This window comes from Serinus canaria, chromosome 12 (assembly GCF_022539315.1).
Source record: "Serinus canaria isolate serCan28SL12 chromosome 12, serCan2020, whole genome shotgun sequence".
Taxonomy (NCBI): domain Eukaryota; kingdom Metazoa; phylum Chordata; class Aves; order Passeriformes; family Fringillidae; genus Serinus; species Serinus canaria.
In genome coordinates, this window is record NC_066326.1 from 12,567,618 (window position 1) to 12,585,123 (window position 17,506).

At 36.7% G+C, this 17,506-nt stretch overlaps 1 protein-coding gene across 1 annotated transcript in view; it reads left to right on the top strand.

Annotated features, from left to right (window-relative positions):
* Positions 1-17,506, top strand: part of ERC2 (ELKS/RAB6-interacting/CAST family member 2) — a 275,802-nt gene that overhangs the window by 148,622 nt on the left and 109,674 nt on the right. Inside the window, 1 exon segment of the mRNA XM_050979490.1 lies at positions 13,390-13,525. Within this exon segment, the coding sequence (XP_050835447.1) occupies positions 13,390-13,525 (136 nt within the window).

The window sequence follows — 17,506 nt, forward strand, 5'->3', positions numbered from 1 at the left end:
TAGTAAGGCTGCCTGATATAAACTAAGGATAATCCTTGATACAGTTCAGGAAAAGAAAGATTGGGTCAATTTGCTTATGGCTGTGTCATTATGAACCATCTGAATAATGAAGCAGGGATATAAATAATGAGGAGTGAATCCTGATATGTCAGAATAAATATCTGCAGTAAGGATAGGAAGGTATTAATGTCATCAGGTGTTGGCAAGGCTCTATGTGGAACTCTGCTGTGTACTTCACATCACTCATATGCCTGGAAGTTGAATTAAAACTGGCAACAGGTGCAGAGAGGGCTGGTAAGGAGGAATGAAGTGCTGGTGACACAGGAGGAGTCTAAGAAACAGTGGCTTGTTTCTCTGGCAGAACAAAGCTCTGTAGGGATGCATGTTCTGTGTAAAGATGGGAAGGGATAAGCACTGCAGGGAAAGAAGAGTGATTTCAATAAAAGAGCACTGGCACCTGATACAATATAAATTATCCATTGGTCAATTTAGACTGAATAGAGAAAGTAAGTGATGACAAGGTGGTGAAGATAGCAAAATCTTGGATCCACGTTTCCCCACTATGTGAGATACTTGGCCATTTGCTTGGCTAAGTGTAGCTTCTCAGCAAAGATTGCCACAATATAAAAGTCCATTTAAAAATATTATACTATGAGACAAACCTGTTTGTTTTAAACAAGAAGTTTTTTGTTTCTGTTATCTACCTCTCATATGCAGTGGGTATATAACACTATAGCTGTGTGTTGAAGCTCTTGGGGTATTCAGACTACAATTAATTAATTCTGAATTGATTTGGATTTGAATTCTCATGAAGGTAAGTCTACACAGCAGTGACAAGTCATTGCACAAGAGACAAAACATCAGTATGTAAAATAATTGCATTTTAAAAAATGTACTTTTATGGCTGTTGAGTATGCTCCTTTTCTTAGAAGCACAAAATGCTGTGTGTCAGGGACAGATTTAAGGACTAGTCTAGCTGTGTGGGGATTATTTTAGCCTTAGGTTTTTGAAAAGGGTGTGTTAGGTATTTTTTTAACAAATTAAGTTGTCAAAAATCAGAGTATTTTCAGTGCTGAAGTATGAATTATCTTCATACTGAATCAAAAATTTGCTGTCATTGGAAGGGGCTGCATTTCTGGGTTGGGGTGGGGTGTCAGATCTTCATCTTTGATTATTAGCTACAGTGCTTTGTGAACTTCTAAATATCTTTGAACAAGTTGCAAATTGTTTAGCTGCTTTGACTGCCATTGGAAGAGTTGATTTGACTGCCATTGGAAGAGTTAATGAATGAGGGTCACCAGCCTATGACAGTTCAAATGAAAGACTTTGTGGCATATGAAGATGTTTGTGGGGCAGCAAATGCTACCAGATTCATCCAATTTATTTGTTCTATTTGGTGTGTATATGAATTTGGATGGTTATAAATATGGATGTCTTTCTGCTGTCCACCAATGACAAGATACCCTTTTGATTTAAAATTTGTTTTCTTCAGTGCACAGGAAGGATGTAGCTCTGCAGAAATTTCATTTTAGTTCCTGCTTTTCCTTCCCTTCCCTTTCCTTTTCTTTTTTTTTCTTTTAAATAATCTGCTAATATAACATCTGCTTGTTATATTTTTAAAGAACTAATGTGTTCCTCCCTTTATTCTCTTTTGCTGTCTTCCTCCCTATCTGTTTTTCTCCAAACTGCTGCTTTCATCCCTACTCCAACCAGCTTGACTTCCAGGTCAGTATTTTCTGCTCTCCTACTTAATGCTCCTTCCACAATGAAGGTTTTCATTGATGCTTCATTTATTTGGTTGTTTTGATTCCACATTATTAACTTCTGTTTGTATTTTGTTGTTTTTATTCTGCTTGTCCCTATTTTGAAGTTTTTGGTCATTTCATTTCTAGACCAGAAACTTTCCAGTAAATGAATCTTTTTCTTGAATGCCTATAAGAAAAAATGTGTACTAACAACATATTGAATTCATATGTTGTTTTGTGTGAAATTTTTTCTTCTTTTGGTTTTGCTTATGTTATCTTTTTTTAGGAAGTTTAACACTGGGAATAATTTTTGGTAGATAGCCCAATCCAGCAGGTGATGAACAGTGACAATTGTATTCAGAGAGATTTATACCGAACATCAGAGACGTATTCTTGATACTTTGCATTGCCCTTTTTACTGCTTACAAACAGAATATGAAGAGTTGCAGTGGTTTAGAAACTTGTAGCTGGTTTTGCTGGCCAGATTCTGGACCAGCACATAACTGTAAAGGAGTTGTCTGTAGGTGTTTTTATGTTGTGTTTGGATGTAACCTCATCTAGTCAGGTTAGTGTTTTAAATTTGTCCGGATTGTAGATTAGTTTAGCTGGCATTTGTCTCTGCACACTGCTTCTGAGTAAACCTGTCAAGTATTCCATGTCTTGGGGTGCTTGTTGGAAGCAAAAATTGATCTGGTTGACTTTTTTTCTCTTAGTAGGCCCTGGTGTTAATTTTCTTTCTCGTGCTTATGGATGGCTGTAAATTGTAAGTTAGCAAAGTCTTAAAACATTTTTTTTATGTTTTCTCTTGGGAGAGTCAAGACTAAGCACAATTCACAATTCAGGCATGTCAGAGAAGTCTCTGACAGGAATGTCTTCAAATTGCACGGCTAAAGATGGCTTATTGCAAAAAGATGACAAGACTTTTTTTCCTCCTGATGTTCTTTAGTGTATGTCACGATCACAAGTTACTTTCCAGCTGAAAAGTTTTTTTCCTGAAATTTGGGGCTCATCGATTTCAGTAAAGAATTGGATGAATGCTAAATTTACTGTCTATTTACTTCAAATATATTTTTATGTGCTTGAGGGGATTATTGTTACACCCAGATTGTGAAAATACTTCAACAATTAAGTTTCAGAATCTTTCTTTCTGAAGTTAAATAAATGCATTTATTATGGAGTTGGCTATGATGAGATTATTGTCTGAATGTGACCTCTTTGCATTTCTATCAGAGCATATTCAACATTAATTGAAATTCTCTCTAGCTCAAGAGAGCCTAAAGAAAGGCATTATGCTATGTGGTTGTCATTAGGGTTGATTTCACTGGAATTCAATGATTGGTATGCAGAAACATTTGTTCAGCAGTTGGAAGTGCAATTTCTGTTATGTTTTATTGACCTAAAAAGCCAACTGACCTTGTTGAAGCAAACTGTCTGCATAACCCTGCCAACTTCCATCCCTAGAGTCCCAGAGAAGTTGTAGAGTATGATTAGAATTTATTGTGGGTATTCAGTGAAGTGTTAAGTTTTCTCAGCTTGAATCTTCATTGAGGTCAAAACTTAATTTAAGAAACAGATCTATTAATTTCCATAATTTCTGCTGATCAGCTTGTTCTTAGCTGTCATTTTAGTCATCCATATTCCTATGAGGTTTCTATGGTTAGAAAATGCTGCAACAGTTTTAAAATGTGGTCGGCTATTGATACTGATGAAAAAAAAGAAAATCAAATATATTGGCATAATGCCCTCATGTGCACCTGCCTGTACAAGATAAAAATATTCTGAGTACAACCATCAGTACAGTGACATCCCCACACCTTTTGGTTACAGCAGGTTATATACTCCCCAAACTTTTCTAACTGCAGATAAGCAGGAGATGGATTTTTTTCCATGTGAATTGTACTGACCAGTGCTAGAAAGTTTCCCACCAGCTCTGATGTTGGCCTTCCTAATTGTTTCTGTGGGAGGCCAGAGCTCAGTGAGATGTGCAAGGGGAGGTTCAATGGAGTTTTAAATTTAACCTACAAGCCGTCCACAGTTTTGTCAAATGTCAGTTTGATGGTTCCAAGGGCAGAGTGATATGTTGTTCAAAGATAATGTCTCTGGAGAAATGGAGATAGTGTACTCCTGAAAACTGAGAGAATCTGTGATATACATTACTCCTCTGAGAGACTGGTTATTCTGAGTGAGAAACACAGTTGTCATGTTGGATAACTGGCAGATTGCTGACATGTCATTCTGTTTTAGTCTGTTTGCTACATATGCAGAACCAATGTTTTAGCATTTAAACATTTTGAAAGAGATGACTTTTTGAGATGAGATTATATAGATTTAACTGATTTTATGTGTGGTCTTAAACTTTTGTAAGGTTCATTTTTTAAGAAATAGTAAAGTAGAAAGTTTATTTCTTTGTTATTTTACTTTGAAGGAAAAAAGGGAAATATTATGTTACAAAATAAGCCGAAATCATAATGATGAACACTAAAGATACAAAAGAGGGCCCTGGACAAGATGATGCACTTTCATCCCACTCTCTACTGAACTTGTCAGCCTTGTTCTGGACTTTCCCTTTCAGTTTACTGAAAGCCATACAAACGTTAAAATAGAAAGGAATTATTTAAATAATTAAGGATATTTTGTATTTTCTCTGCGATTTGCTTTTTTGAAGATTTGATTTGGAGGGTAAATACTCCATAAAGTAAATGGTTATGCAGAAAGAAGTGGATATGAGGAGGAAAGAGCTTTACCTCACAGAAGGAAAAAAAACAACTTTGGATTTGGTTGGATGTGACACCACAACTCTGTGTTGGGGAAGAGAGAACAGAAGAAGCTGTTACTCTTCCCTTTCATGATTGCTGATGGAAGACATCAACATTTCTTATGCTTCTCCAGACCTGCTGCCTCCATTAGTTTTCCTCAAAGGCAAGATCTAGAGGGCAGATTTCTCTGCCTCTTGAACCTGTGCATGAAGTAGCCCCAGAGTGCTCCCTGGGGATATTGGTGGCTGCTGGGCTCGATGCTGTCAGGATTCCCTGTGCATGGTGGAGGGATGTGTGGTGAAGAATCTTTGTGAGATAGCACAGCTTGCCCTTAAAAAGCTGTTACTGAAAAGATACAGGGGTACTAAATTTAGGAATTGGGCTGTTGGTGGAACCACTCCTTCCACTCTTATTGTTTGCTTTCCCAGTGCAGGAGCAGCATGCCTGGGCAATGTGATGGTGCTCTGATCTGAATTTATAATAAGGAGAAGTTTGTATGTCTAAACAAGAATCATACTAAGGGTACCTGATTTATTTGGAGGTCTGAAGAAGTTACTACAAAATCATGGAAAGCTTGATTTGTGTATTGGTTGATAATGGCAGGATTGATCATGAGAACTTCTAGGGTGAGCCAGGAGTTGAAGTCAAAAGATTTGATCCAGAAGGAAATTGCAATGAAACGTGGAGTGCTGCGGAGGAGGTGTGATCCTGATTGCTGTCAGGCTGGGCTGGACATGCTGTGGAGCAGTTGGATGCAGAGAAAAACTGGAAACAGTCAGGAGCTGCTTTTTCTGGTTTGTTTGTTTGTGTGGAGATGCTTTGTTAGTTTGGTAATTTGAATTAAAAAGCTTTTCTGGACTACAGCTGGGAAGGACCTGATGGACCAGTAGCAGGGCTGCAACTTCTTGGTTGCAAATTTCAGGCAACAAATTATTTCCAGTAACTGGTTACAGTTATTGCTAATGGTCTCAATTAATAAAATAGCTGAGCAAGCAATTGCCATATTAAATCAGATCAAATATCCTTCTCATCTAGTGTGCTGTCATCAGCAGTGCTTTTTGGTTTTTTTAAAAGAAGAACATCAGAAGAAAATGCACGACAATCCTGGGTGTAGGAGAGAGATGTGTGACAGATGAGTCTTCTGGTATGAATTTCACACATGTTCATGTAAAGTGTCATCCAGCAGGAATGTGCTGAGGAAGACAGCAGTGCTGGGTCAGAATTTCCGTGGTTGCAGTGCAGATCTGCCTTGAAACAAAGTGACATGAACCATAGTTTGGAACAGGATTTTAGTACGTCTCTTTCATTCATGCGTTATCCTCACATGGATATTTCTAGCATCTCTCCAGGGCTTTGGAGGGAACTGTGTCAGACTAAACACTTCTTAAATAAAGATTTTGGAAAACTTCCCAGAGTGTGTGTTAGGTAAACCCTTCCTCCCCATGTTTTTGCCTGTGAGGTGAGAAATGTTTCAGTGACTTCTGTGACGCTTGCTTGATTTCTGCCAGGCAGAGTTCTTGGCTGTCCCAGGACAATAATGGTTTGTGGTGCATTTGGGGGTAAAACAATTGTCTCACTGAAAAATTGTCATCATATGAGTGTGAAGAAGCCTGAAGCCAGCCTTCAGGCAATTGAAATGATGAGATTTAAAACTGGGGGGAGTGTAAGGGGATGGAAAGAAGGTTTTTTTTGTTTTTTGGGTTTTTTGAGACCTGTAGGTCCCTGTGGGCTCCCTTGGGTGAAACTGAAATAGCTGTGTAACCTATCAGTAACAGGAGCTGGGAATGTAATGAAAACATTGAATATACTAAAATTCACTTAGATGCTAATTCTGGGCACGATGCATTCAACTGGAGAATTAGGGATATAGGAATTAAAGGTTTTTTCCAGATATTTAAAAATTATTTTAATATTTCTTGGTTTAGGTGATTTTTTTTTTTGTCCCATGTTTTTGTTGGTCATTTTCTTTCCAATTCTTTCTATCCAAGAAATATGGAGAGAACACAGAGGGGTTGCCTGCCAGTTCTAATCAGCAGATGAACTGTGATGTGGAGTTTGCCATAGTCTCAGCATCAGGTGGATGGCAGAAAGAAGAGCAAGCATCCTTCTGCAGTCAGAGATAATATCAATTTCTTGTAATAGTATTTTTTCAGGCATGTGGAAAATAGTGGCCTTTATTACCTAAAGTCAGTTTGGCCAAGGTTTACCAGAGAGAATTACCTGCTTCCAAATTCTCATGCTCAAAAGGCACCAAAATTTTACTCAGTTTTCATAATCTTCTTTTCTATGGGAAAGCCCTAGTGTCCCTTTAGCCTTGCTGGCAGGTCCAGCCACAGGCTGATAACATTGAGACATTTTCCTGTCTCTCCAGGGGGCATCCACTCAAGCTTGCTTTCTCATCCCAAATGATAATAGATCTGCTAAGGAAGCTGAGCTGCTTCCCTTTATGTCACTGTAAAATAGATATTTTTTTTTTTTTTTTAGTTGCAGGATCAAATAGCACAATTTTAAAAATGATTTTTTGTGGGTAATAGATTATGTTGTCACACAGGTTAGAAGATGAAGCAATTGTAAAGGGAGTGGAAGTCTTGCTCCTGCTCCTTTGCAGTGGGAAAGAGAGAGGGGGAAATGTAATTCTTTTAAAGACAAAAGGAAAAGAGGGAATAAGGTCTGCTAGATTTTCTGCTTTGGAATTCTGATGGTAAGAAGGGAAGTGCTGAGGGAGGATATACAGGATTTTTTTTCTATAGGATGGCAGTAGGTTAGTCAGATATGCAAAGAAAGGAATTCCTTGACATTTGAGATGAAGTATTCCTCCAAAGTGATGTGGCCTTTATGACAACAGACATGTAAAAAAATTCTTAATTTTGCTTGTTTTCTTCTGAGTAAGTTTAACAAAATCAAAGAATGCTTATTTTTTTATTATTTATTTTTCCCTTAAGTTTTCATTCAAAACACTTTACTCCCCTGTGCCTATGTAGATTAATACAGATAATCTGTCAGCTTTTAAAGGAGTATTTTAGGAGTATTTCTGATTTTAATGTTTAAATTTGATAGACCAAATAATTTCTTAATGTTTGGGATAGTTGCTTTTTTTATTCATTTATGGTATTTAATTTGCTATCAGTGTGATAATTGTATTAGCTAACAAAAGAAAAATAAGAAAAGCTAAGAATAAGGAGACACATGATTTTAAAAGATGTTTTGGACACTAATAATTCTTTAGATTATATGATCTTGATTGGGTTTTTTTCAATGTGAAAGTTCTAAATGCAAATGACAGCACAGAATGTCACTGCTTAATTTTTTAATATCATAAAACTTAGAGTGATCGTGTCTAGCTTATAAAATCAGTTCAGCAGTCAAGCATGAGGGCTTTCTTTTAGAAAAAAATTATTTTGAGATTTGTTTTCTTTGTATCAGAAATTCAGCCTGTCACAGGTAGAGGTTTTCTCATCCTGATAATATATAGTTTGTACAGAAAAATCCAACTCTGGGCTGTAAGTGAACAAACAGTGTCCTTGTTTGTGTCAGGAATGTGTCTGTCAGTACCCTCTTGACATCTCTTGTGGTGATTTTGGTCTCTCAAAGTCCAACCCAGCTTTGTATTTCAGGTTTAGAGACAGGTAGTAGCAAATACATTTGTATTCCATAGAAATGCTAGAAACAATACTTAAGTTGCTTATATCTTAATAAAATTCTAGGTTTTGTATTTCAGTGAAATTGGACCTGAATTTTGAAGCGTTACCCTTATGCTGGTTTAGTCATGACTCAGTGAAGCACCTGCCTAGACTCTCATTCTTAAGATAGTGAGAACTGAGCTGCTAGGAATATTTCTACTGAGTCTTAATGAAGTAATGTAATTTGGAATGGACATTCACATGGTTGGGATTTACAGGATCAGGTCTTCTGCATGACTAGCTGCTGAGACCCAGAGTGCCCAGTAAAATGTTAAGATTTGTTTCATTGATCACATACATGAATTCTTTGTAAAAGTGTGGATTATTTATAAAGGAGAAAGAAATAATTTCAGATGATGGTGATGGTAATATTCTACCCAGTGCCTGCCAAGAACATGGGGTGATGTTTGTTTGTTTATTTAAAATAAGTGTACTATATTGAGTTTTAAACCCTATTTTTGATGCTTTCTTTTTTATATAGATTAATTGTTTTGACTAAATTGTATTTCATAAAACAGATCTGGTTGGTTTGGAGTTGATTTTTTTTTTTTTGTGTGTGTTTCCCTGAAAACATCCATTGCACTCTGATTTTTTAATCTTTTATTTGCTGAGGAGCACAGCTCCTAACACACTGGAGAATTTTTTGATTGACTTGCAGACAGCTGGTCCCATTGCAATGCTGTTTAAAGTGATTAAAATTATTGCAGAGACATATTCCTTTGGAAAATGTTACAGATTTTGCTCTTGGGAGTATTTTGCATGTCTGCATTTTTTGGATGCTTTGAGGGAAAAAAAACCTTTATGAAATAGAGTAAAGGCTATACTAACATGTAACACTTTTTTTTTTGGCTGACATTACCAGCTTTGTGGCCAAGGTACCCAGGTGGCTAATTAAAGCAGGGAATTTAATGAAATAGTGTGATTTTCTATAGCTACCAGAGATGAAAGCATTGGAGGTTAGACAACACACACTACTGTAAAATAAAATCTGAATGCTGCTCACGTGTATGCAGAAACTTGGTGTTTAATATTTGTCTTAAAAAGTTGAACTGAAGGAGGTAAATGTGCTGTAGTTAGACTGTGAGATCAATTAGTGTGCTACTCCAGAAGAAGAAAAAGCCCCAAACATGGTTAAAGTGTGGTCATTACAGTTCCATTCATACCAGCAGGAACTAAGTGGTGCTCCTGTTTTGCTGTTTAACTTCCTGCAGGCCCAGGGTCTGGGTCTCCATGGCACTGATGTCTGTTTGCTACTGAGACATTTCAGTTAAAAGATTAAATAGAATGAGAAAAGTGCATTTGAGGTAGGGACATCTTGCTGTTTGCTCAGGAAGATGGATGGGCTCTAAGTCCTTTGGACTGGATGTCATAAGAGATAAAGCTGAAGGGCTCTTTGAGGATGTTTTGTCTTTTCCTGTCGTGCTTGGCTCTGTGATACACTAAGTGTATCTAAATATTTAGCAGTCGTAGAGGATGGTTCTTCAGCAGCAGAGAAGTCAGAGCTGCTGCAGTCTGTTGACTCCAGCACTGGGATTCTGAGGCCACTTTCCTCAAAAAATTGTTGGATGCTGAGAAAAACAGAGGTGTTGGCATTGCTGTCATTTAGATAACTGATTTTAAGTCTAGTGCCCAGGTGAGGTGAAAATTGATTACTGTGGAGCATTGTGTGTATTGAGAAAGATTATAAAAACTGTCCCAAGTCAGAAAGATTCAGGAAGAGGTTGATTTTTATGGAGTCTCGTGTCTAAGGAGAATGAATAGTCAGTTAAGAGCAATGTTAATCTAGGTAATCTGATTCAGTTAAGCTAGGTATAAGAAATTAATAAACTTAATGAGTAATAAGGTAGCTTCTAAAAGAGTTCTATTACTTTATATTATCATTTTCTCTTCTTTAGGAGTGAGAGAATGTCTAATGTACTAAAAGAATAAGATTTTATTTAGAAATTTTTCTTTTTCCTGGTGTTCATCTCTTCTTTATTAACTGCCAGTATTATGGGTGTCTTGTATTTATGTGGCATGGGGTGTTTGCTGATGCTGCATATCCTCATATCTCTGATGTTGAATTTTCAAAAGAGTCAGGAAATGCCTAGGATATCATCCTTTAATTTATAATTCTGGAACAGAACTGATTTAATTTTTAAATTTTTTTTCTAAATTATTTTGCACTATTCAAGGTATGTTTATATTCCAGCTCTGTTTCCAAGACACTTTAGTTTCACTCTGAATTATTTTCTGTTCCTAAGCTGCTACATATTCTATAACAGTTGCTGACTGGCTTTAACCATAGGAACACAAACAAATGTAAATTTGTTATCTGAAAAACTGTCATTAATCCTACTTTTTCATGTTTGGCCAAGATTAAGCATCTGTGCAGAGAGTTAGTCATCTCTGCTGCTTTTTTTCGTCTGCTTTGTTTCTTAAATGTTTATGAGCTCAGAACATCATTTCTTTAAGCCAAGTGTAGTGTTGGCACTATTTCAGTGTGCTGTGGGCTTGAGTGCTTCAGAACTGCTTTGTAGCCTGGCTTTCAAGTTCTGTGAAGTTTGTAATATCACAAATACAGCAGAGTGGTGGGTTTTAACTAGCTTGGGATGACTGTAATGTCTGGCTTAGAGGTTAAAGAGTCAACCTTAAAGAGAATAGATAAATAATAATAATAATAAAATAAACACTAAGAGAGAGTAGATGCCCGACTTGAAAATGAAGTATAACAATGTGGAGAATGAGAGAGCAGTGCATTTCATCTTCCTGCTCTGAGGCAATTACACTATCAGAAAATGCTACATAAGCAGAAAAATATTAACTTGTTATAGTAGAAGGAATTCTACTGAGCAGACCCCTGAAATGTACACTTCAGATTTATAAGACATGTCCTAAGCAGTAGTCTTTATTTTATTTTGTCTAATGAGTTTTGTGGTCTTAGAGCTTTAAATTCAAGCAGTGTAGCAGGACAAATGAAATGAATTCCACATGATAAAGAGTAATGTAGACATAACTGTGCATATCAGCATTGTTACTAGTAAGCTATGTGAACATTTTATCATATGTTCTCTATGGTCATGGCATCTATTTTATACTGATTAGGTAGTGTTCCCAAATATTTTTCTATTTCTCATGCTACTTTTTACTTATCTTCATCTACTATTCAAAAGCATTTTAGAAACAGTAGATCCACATGAAAACATATCTGAACAAGCAAGTCAAAAATTCTACTGAACCAAGGATTATATTTGATATTTGCTATTAAAAAAAAAAAGCTAGTGGGAAATATGTTTTTGTACTTATTTGCTGCATTGAACTCCCCCAGTACTTTTAGTGCAGGCCTAAAGAAAATTCCTCATCTGAGCTTTTTAACAGTAGCATTTTCTGTTCATTTCCATAGGTATGTAGCCAGTTGTGGCATAAAGATAGTCTATGACAGAGCTTTCTTTTCTTTGCTTCTCTTCAAGATTTTGCCTATCACAGGCACCAGATGTTTTTCCTTTGCAGCTTTACCATGTTCTGCTTTTCAGTGTGGTGTTAGAGAAGCTGGAATGGGAAGTTGTGTGAGGCACGGGTGATGAAAGAAGTAGCTAGCCTTGGCAAACAATTGAACTTCTGGAGATGAAATGCAAATGAATTTATCATTTACTCAACATGAGATTGGAAACCAGTTTATGTTTTAACAGCACAAAGCTATGTTGCACCAGCAAAATTTCTGCCAAATGCATTTATATATAAAATTGTGGAAGTGGTTTTTTTCCAATATTCATTTTGGTTTTATACTGAGTAAGTCTGTGCTTAAGATTATGAGACAGAATCATGACAGGGAACTGATGTTCACTTGGAGCTGCAAGCAAATTACCTATATTTAAACTAGCTGTCCATACTTTTTTTTTCCTGGGCAAGTTTCTGCTACTTTATTTTTTTTGGTTATAATTGATTGGATTTTTTCTCATGTGCTGTACTTACAAACTTTTACATGAAGTGTCTTTTAAGAGTTTTTAATACCCTGGCACATTTACTGATTGCAAATTAATTCTTAATTTTTGATCATTAATAAATACTGAAAGAAACAATGATAGGACAAAGAAATCAGTGATAGAAGGAAATACTGAATTGACTCAGTTTCTTTAGCATAATAAAATGGGTGCAAGAAATCTATTCTGTAACTTTTTTCTCTGCTTCTGATGTGGAAGTAAAGGAGGGATTTTCAGTGATCCTTTTTGGGCATTGAATAATATTCTCTTCATTTGCCACAATAGGATTAGTGAGTAGATCTCATTAGGAATTTGCACGTGACTTTTATTTTTTATAGATAAAAGGGAGAAAATTCCTTTATGTTAAAGAAAGTCTGGATAATAATATTTAAGAATTCAAGCAGGTAGGGATTATTACTGCAAGGGTATATTCTCATTACTGACAGACAAAATTAGTTTCCTTTCTTTCTTAAAAAAGTGTATACTAAGTCTCAGAAATGCTTGTGGTAACTTAATGAATAACATCTACAATAAAAGATATTTAAAAATGAAACAATTAACTCTTTTTTATTAATACAGTCTTAACAAAAGAGAACATATAAGAGTGGCAAAGATTGTTTAATTTCCTTAGGAATGGCTCATAAATTGGTTTGTTGATTGTCTTTTTAGAAAGAAGTCTCATTATAAAAAATGATAGAAATGTTTTTGTCATGTACAAAGCTATTTGTAAAGGCATCCTTTATTCTTCATGGCATATTTGTGACCTGACCTTCTACTCCATCACACTTTAATCCACCTAAGCACTGTATTTTAGTCCAAGTTTTAAAAAATGTAATTTCACAATGTACCTTAGTCATCACCTTCACCTTCTGCTTCCTTTGAAATGAATACTTGAAGCACCTATTAAAATTGTTCCTAAATGCAGAGTGTGTAAGGATTGTTGGATCATCTTCCTCTTCCAGCAATTTTTCTGCATAGAGCTCAGAACGTGTATGTGTTTTAGCAAGGAAATTATAAAAAGTGGGAAATCTTGTCAGCCCAAATAATTGCCCTACCACTCTATAATTGAAAGGTGTTTTGATATGCCATCTTGAAAACAAGATGACGTTTTATTGTTACATCTGATGCTTGGAAAACTTGTGTCTGTTGGAGAGTTGATGTCCTGTGTTGTAGTCACAGAATTAATCTCTATTGCAAAAGAAGTTCTTGCAGTCATTAACACTAATGGGTGTGTGTGTGCAATTCTTAGACATATGAAAGACCAAAACAAGAAGGTTGCCAATCTGAAGCACAATCAGCAGCTGGAGAAAAAGAAGAATGCGCAGTTGTTGGAAGAAGTTCGTAGGCGAGAGGACAATATGACTGACAACTCTCAACATTTACAAGTGAGTTTCTTGTTCAATTTGTTTTTAAAGCTGTCTGAGAAAATACACTTCTGTTCCAGTGTGTGTGTGTTCCAGAGTGTGTAATGAATCTGTTCTCACAAGAGCTGATGGTTCTTTCCTTTTCTACCGGAGGAGGATGGACTGCTCACCTCAGTTGTATCCATGAAATATTTCCTATTTAGGGTAAGGAAAGAACAAATACAATTTGAAGACCTCTGAGCAATTACTACCTCAGCATCTGTTCTTTCTTACAGTTGGAAAGAAAAGGTTCAAGTATATAGCTTCAATGTTTCAGATAGGCTTTGAGCCTTATTCCTGGAGAATTTCTACAGTTTCTAAGTTACTGAGTTTGGTGCTTTAGAAATGAATGTTCTTAAACTGATCTGTTTAAGTGATGCATTACATACCAGGGAACTTGTATTCAAGGCCACAAATTTGATGCTTGACTTAAGAAATATTCTCTGAGATCTGAGTGTGAAAAACCACGAAGAGAAGTGCTGATTTCTGTTGACAACGTCAATGTGTCCATGCCCAGTGTTTATAGGCAATTTACAGTGCAAAATATCAATTTTGCCTTGATCTGGTTAATATAATGTGTTTCTGGAAAATTTCCAGTGGATGGAATTTGACCCTCTCATGCTTCATATGGTTGTATTTCTCATGTGTTCCTATATGCAAAATGGAAAAATTAACACCACATCTCTCTTTAGGCTTGTGTTGGTGAAGCTTTATGTCAGAATCAAGTTCAGGAAATGATACATTATTTATGCATCTGGGCAGTGTTATGTTTACTTTACAGCCTTGGTCATTACATGCTGATTGCATCACCATGCATTCCAGGGCACAGGATAGAGCAATAAAAGCTTGTGAAGGATTTGGTCTGCCAATATGATATATCAAAATTAAATTTCAGTGTTGAGCAGCTACTTGTAATTATAGTGGTTCAGTAAAGAGAATAAATTAAGCTTATTTTTCAGTATTTTGGAAATCTATTACAGTGGGGTCATGACTGGAGAGTAGAAGCCATTCTCAGGATCCTTGGTGTAACTGCTGTACTTGGAGGTTTCTGCTCGTGAGATGAGATTGGGTCTAGCACATGGAGATGGTGTGGCTGAATGGCTTGAATTTAGAAAGAAAATACCTGTTTGGTGTATAGTTCTATTCCATTCACTTTCTGTAAAGCATCTAGGAACAGTTTCTGAAAACCAGTAAACCATGAACAGTTATTTCTTGTTACTATGCCTTAAAATGTCAATATTTTTAAATTATGTCCTTCAGCATATTACTTTGAGTAATATATATATATATATATATATATATATAAATATTAGGTAATATATTACATTCCCTGTAGCTGCAAGAAGAGCAGGAGAAAGGGAGCCTTGGTTGTCTGTGCTGCTGGATTGCTGGTAGGGATGGTCCTGCCTTCTTTGCTGTACAGGCAATCAGCTGCTGTTATCAGTTTGCTGCTACAGTTGTTGTATTTCCTCTGTCAAAGACTTCCAATTTCCTTGGCTTATGTCTTCTCAAGCATTTCTTAACTGAAGTGGTTAAGTGCTGAAGAGTGCATGGAAGCTTGAGTTTCCCTGGGATTGTAAGATTTTGCAAGGTTTTGCTGGTCTACAAAAACAATGTAGTAAATACGGCAAAAAAGTAAATGCTGTGACATTGAATAGTCATGTCACAGTGCAGTCTAACATGAGTCTGCTAAGTAGGTGATTGACCTGTTGAAAAGCCAAACAAATTCTAATCCTCCAGTCACTTAGCCTCGATATAAAAAGGAAATTTTTTTCGTAATTTAAGAAAATCTTTGCTCCTTCATGGAGTTTGCTTGTGTAAAAAAAGTAACAGCAGTGATCTAAGGATTTAAATGAGGCAGCATTTTTGGGGAGACAAATGCTGTGACATATACTTTGCAAAAAAATGTTAGGAGTACTATGCATCTGCTAATTTAAAACAGTATTAGCTGGTGTTTCAATAAATGTTTAATTAACATCTTAGTAAACCACAGGGACCTGACCACCTTTTCTTTCTGCTCTTAATAACTTCTACTGCTTTTAGTGGAAACACTCTGCATTTATATGCATTTATAACACAGTGCTTGTGTCTGCAGTGTACTTGTTCCATTTGTGAATGATGTATCGAGCTGTTAGGGGAAAAGTGTATCCTAAAATTCTCTGGCCTGATGTAATGACTGTATTTGTTGGCTAGCTGTGATAAGCTGGCTGTTGGCTGGCTGTGATAAGCTCAGCTGAGAACTGAAGAGCAGTCAGACTGGTCAAATTACATTTACTGCAGCCAAGTCTCAGTCGTTTTTGCAGAAGTAGTGGAAAAGATGAAATGCGAAAGTGAGCAGAGTTGTCCGTGGACCATCCAGGGGCTGCCCAGGGCAAACTGAGGCAATCAAGTGCCACCCTTTCTGTACAGCTCCCACAGGGGCTGAAGCTGTACCCATCCAGCTGTTTCTGATGGCTGTGCAGAGGTTCAGAAGGCTGGAGTTTCTTGGAAGCTTCAATAGTGTATTCTCGTTCCTGAGGCTTGTAGCACCATGTGTACTGGTGTCAGGTAAAAACCTCTCAAAGCTGGTTCATGTGCCAGTGCTTGCAGGTTTGAGTCTCTGTGGCCCTATCCACAGCACTCCAGGGCCACTGTTGTGATGGAGAGTGCTCTGGGATGCCTGGGGAGGGAATTTTCTTTCATTTGCCTCAGCTGTAATTGTGAGTGATGCTTCAGGTGTGGTTTTGAGGGGCTCTTTGGATCACTGTAAAATTGGAAACATCAGGAAGCCAGATTAATTCTTGGGAATGAAGAATAGTTATGAGGCTTTTTGTTTTTTTCTTAACACAAATCAAGGGCAGACCTGTGCAAATCTTGCCAGACATGATGGTCATATATTACACAAAGCATCACAGCAGGAGAGCTGGACCTTGAACACTTTATCATGAATTTCTTTGAGAATGGTGCATCTAACATGCCTTCATTTTTCTCTCTTTTTTTGGTCTGTCTTAAAAATGATAAGCTTTTTTGAGAAACACTGAGCTAAGAAATATATAGATACCATGGTATTGATTTGTGCATAATTCTTCAAGTCTCTACAGGATCTTGAAACCTTAGAGATGTGAGACTTGTTCACTCCCTGAGATTAATCTTTTCTTGATTCTTGTGTGGAACATGTTTTTTCCAGTAACACTGGTACCTCAGTAGAATTGGGAAAGGAAACATTTGTATAACATTGAGAACTTAAATGCATTTGGTTTTGATTCTGATTTTCAAATCTGCTGTAATAACAACAACAAAGTCTTTTTGTTTCTCTAGAGTAAGCAATGAGGGTGCAATAAGAGCATTCCCATGTGTCTCATAGCCTCAGAGGGAATTGAATATACACTGTTGTCTATGCTTTTCATAGATGTAATATATCAGTAAGTGATCTAAGTCCAGAAACACTTCTTTTTTTGAAATTTTATGCAAACTGTCCAATACATATGTGTCACAAAAAAAGGTACAGGGATGGACCTGAAAAGAAGTTTAATAAGTTTAATACCCTATTCTGCCCTGATCTGCAGCTTCTGGGTGTTTCCCCCCTTTCTTCCTGTTCATCTGCTGGCAAAGTTCTTGACTCTCCTTATGTTTTAAATGTTGGGGTAATTTGTCACAATTCTCTTTGAGGTAGCTTGGGTTTTCTTTGGCTGGAAATCCACATGTGGAAAAGAGATATTTCACTAACAAAATTGTTTTTGAGTGAGACAATGTGTAGTTCTCATTGATTTCAAATATCATATACAGGCAGCTTGATCAATGGTTTATGCCAGCAGTACTGTAGAACAGATTGTGTACACATGTACATTTTCCAGGTGTAAATACCTCACTTTTTAAGCAGAGTTCAGCTTGTCAGTCATGCTTTTTCATGGGATGTAGTGAGGCAAGGCAAGTGTTCTAGTTTTCCAATAGTTCTGTGCTGGCTGGAAATTTAGTCTTAGGTAA